Raw genomic sequence first — 3790 nt, forward strand, 5'->3', positions numbered from 1 at the left:
ATCAGGGTAGCAGGCCCAACTCTCAATCTCGCTCGCAACCTACCGACAAGCTTTACCGACAAGACTATCTGGTCTTTAATTCCAATCACGAAGATGAGCCCTGAGCCCCGCCACTGCACTGACAAGGGGAAACCACGCACGGAAAATCCCGAGGAACTTTCTCGGCCAACACCGGCAGCGAACCCAGGCCTCCAGGCTAGCAAGCCGGCGTCTTGCTCACTGGGCCACCTCGGCTTCCTATTTTTATATCGACTCGCTCATCACTTTGTATTTGTCGTTATTGCATCTGACCTTGAACGCCGTTCTTTAATGTCCTGCTGATAGGTGTACAGTTGTTGCCTGCTAACGCAGGTTTCGTAACTTTTTATTACATCACATAAAAAGACCGTAATTAGAAAACAAAAAAAGAAAAGGAACTTTTCATAACATCTGTATTTCAATCAAATTGAGTAACAAACAATTATATTCGGAATGTAAAGTAGAAATTCAATATAAACCGACTAATAATGCCCATCACCCGTGTGGTTGATCACAAAATAGGGTTTAATATTTTGATTAGCAGTTGTGTTTGTGACTGGGTAACACCTATAAATAAATACATAATATGTGGGCTAATCGCTATACACTTATGGGGCGAAAGCCAACATGAAAGGAGAACTGTACATTTGTTTAGTGTATAACAGTAAATTCAATGAACCATAGTGCCCTACTACTAAGGTTAAGCATGGTAAAGTTCATTTACTTTGATCTTGCCTTTATTAACATAAGATATTGAAGGAAGGCAAAGCGAATAAATACTACACGAAAAGGACGGAAGACGTAACCTAGCGATTTTATTTTTTTTATTTTCTTTCTTTCTACTGCTCTGCAAAACGTCACAACCATTTTCACCATCTACATGTAGAAAAATAGAAAGTTTGCTATTCTTAGTGCGTAAAAAACTGTGGTGTCCTCGTATTTTTTGCATCCAGAAACATTCGAGTCATTTCAAGCTTTCAGATAGCAATCAATATATGCGAAAAAAGCCCAACCCAGAATTTGTGAACCTTGCTAGAAGACGGAAAGGCAGGGCTCTGTAATATAATGAAACATCTTGATGATGCAAGCGCATCCTTAGTTTCACTGGTATTCTACGAAGCAGGAACCGGGTTTATTATCGTGCTTGCATGTAACTCAGGATCTTGCCCAACTCGATGCTTTGATAATTGTCTATCACGTATTAAAAACCTAATTTCTTTATCCAATGAAAACAGATGTTCGTCGGTGTCCTCGGGAATGAATGATTTGACGTATTCCGCAATTTTCGTTACGTATTCTACATTGCTTCCCGCCTTTCCTCTTGCGGACACAACTTGGCTTGCCATATCAAGGTAACTGGTCGGTCCTAGATAAAGAGTGTTGTCATTTGTAGCCGTGTAACATAAAACGGTTAAAGTTTGCTTCGGGTTTTCGCGAGGATGAAATTCTGTCACCAAAGTCGTGTAACCTCCCAGTTCACATTCCCTTGTATTTAAGTAGTTTAGAGCTTTCATGATTTCTGCTTTTCCACAAACTTTGAAGGCAACTCCCCATGCTTTGTCCTGTAAATAAAAAAAAGAAAAACGTGAAACACAAGATCATTTACCAGGTGAGACAAGACATTAAAGGTATTATAACATTTAAATGAAACTGCACTAAAAATTAAGCAGGTTCAATTAATTTCAGTTTTATAGGCGACTAACTAATTTCCGCACTGATTAGGTATCTTAATGGTTTATATATAACATTAAGTTAGTCTACGTCACGTAAGAAGTGTTGGTAATGACCCTTCTGATAGCTTAAAGCCAGGCATATGTCACCCTACGACTCAACAAAACTATCGTAAACCAGTAAAATCTACTAGCTTATGTCGCCTACGATCAACTAGGGTATCCATGATCCTGCTTGTTCATCCAGAACTCAAGGTTGTAACTTTTAAAAACTATTTAAAGATAATTTTACCAAATAATGGTAATTATAATCATCAGTGGTCCACTAATCCTTTTTATGTACCTTGCCTTTGATCTTGTTGTCATGCATGGTTTCTGATTTATATGTGTTATAGTTGTCCTACACATTTTTTACTCAAATAAATTAGTAACTCTTTCCATATAAGTATGTGTTATAGCTTTTTTGTTTTTGGGGGTTTTTTTTGTTAAGTTTTTTTATTTTTGTAATTATAATCCAAATATAATTATTTTTTAATCCTAAATATGACAAATATTATTTTTTATTCTATTTTTGGTAGAAGTTTTTATTATTTAAACCAGTTTCCTGGTTTTGGGCAGCTTAACCTTGACTATGAAGTTGAGCAAAATATTATTTTTACATATATTGTTAAGTCAGTGAACTATTAACCCACGAGTGCCTTGGGTTTTGTATAGTAACCTTCACCCACTTTATTTTGGCTGTTACCCCAGTATTGAGAATGCGGATAACTGTGATTTTCCAGAAATCGGTTATCACGATAATTCCACGTTTAATACAAGTCAGGTTCACGAGAAACTCACTGACATGGTAAACAACATTCTGACACTAGATGTTACTAAATATAGACCAACCACGTGTCTGATGCAATCCCTCTCACAACAAACAATGATGAAATGTTGTTTTGCTGCAGACCCGTTTGTTTAACAGGAAATACTTAAAATTGTTATTATGAAGTAGGCAATTTCCCGCGTGGTACATGTCATAAAGTAATTAATAACTAATAATTTTAATAATAATAGATCTAACTTACCCCTTCACTTTCTTCAATGTGAGCAACTCGTCCAGGCTGCAATAACAATTTATTCTAATGTTATCATATTGTATATTTAAATTAATTTGTGCTATTAAGCAAGCTTGAAACATATGGACAATGAATGAATGGGCTAATGAAGGCATACGCCATGCATATGCTATAAGGTAATTTTGCTTTGACAGTGGCGCTAGGGACTAATCTTATTTCGAAATCCAACTCTCACGGGGTTTTTTACGTGCACGCAAGTACACACTTTGGACCTACGTTTTTTGTCCCATCCGAACGACTAGACAATTGTCCTTACCACTCGTCAGGCTCTCCAGCTCCACTGACAAGGAAACATATGGACGATATTTATTATGAAGTTGATAGTTTTTTTTTTCTCATACGTTTACATTGTACATTTAACAAATTGTAACTAATGAAACGTATTATTCTCCACTCACCATTTTCTCCGTTCCCCTGTGTGTAGTATTTCCAAGATCAAATTTTCGTTTGTAGTTCTTTATAAAACCAACTTGTTTTGAGTCGTATTTAAAATCGGTTTTCCACAACAGTGATCCATATCCAAACACATGCAAATGGCTTGCATTAAGGAGCAGTTCTTTCAAAGTTTCGGTATTCATCGTGAATAATACAACGGTAGTACATCAATATATTACTAAACACAGAGAGTCAAATGTGTTTTTCCTCTATTTCGTACTATATTTATAACAATTCTCTACCTATGAACCCACCTGACCTTACGATCAACCAATCAAGTGTAGCGACCGACGCCATTCACCAATAGCTAGTAGTTGTTAGTCGATTGCATCAGCGCCTATACATGGCTTGCATCAGCTAGTTTATAAATCGGCAAATATTTTATTGAGATGTAAATTAAATTAACACCTAAAACGGGATGTATTGATTAATGAGGCGTGTGATTGTATATATTTATATTACTATTTTATGGATTGGGAATGATGAAATCGAGAACGGTATGCACATTAAACGCTTAATATGGAAGTCAGATTTTATTCGGTAATG

The 3790-nt window shown here is 36.3% G+C and overlaps 1 protein-coding gene across 1 annotated transcript; it reads right to left on the reverse strand.

The window, feature by feature from the left end:
• Window positions 1–414: 414 nt before the first annotated feature.
• Window positions 415–3488, reverse strand: LOC126821656 (putative glutathione-specific gamma-glutamylcyclotransferase 2). Its single transcript, XM_050550123.2, has 3 exons — window positions 3208–3488; window positions 2759–2794; window positions 415–1580 (listed from the first exon to the last, which is right to left on the reverse strand). The coding sequence occupies exons 1-3, from the start codon at window positions 3385–3387 to the stop codon at window positions 1131–1133; spliced, it is 666 nt and encodes a 221-aa protein (XP_050406080.1). The 5' UTR covers window positions 3388–3488; the 3' UTR covers window positions 415–1130.
• Window positions 3489–3790: the final 302 nt, after the last annotated feature.

This window comes from Patella vulgata, chromosome 5, assembly GCF_932274485.2.
Source record: "Patella vulgata chromosome 5, xgPatVulg1.2, whole genome shotgun sequence".
Lineage (NCBI taxonomy): Eukaryota > Metazoa > Mollusca > Gastropoda > Patellidae > Patella > Patella vulgata.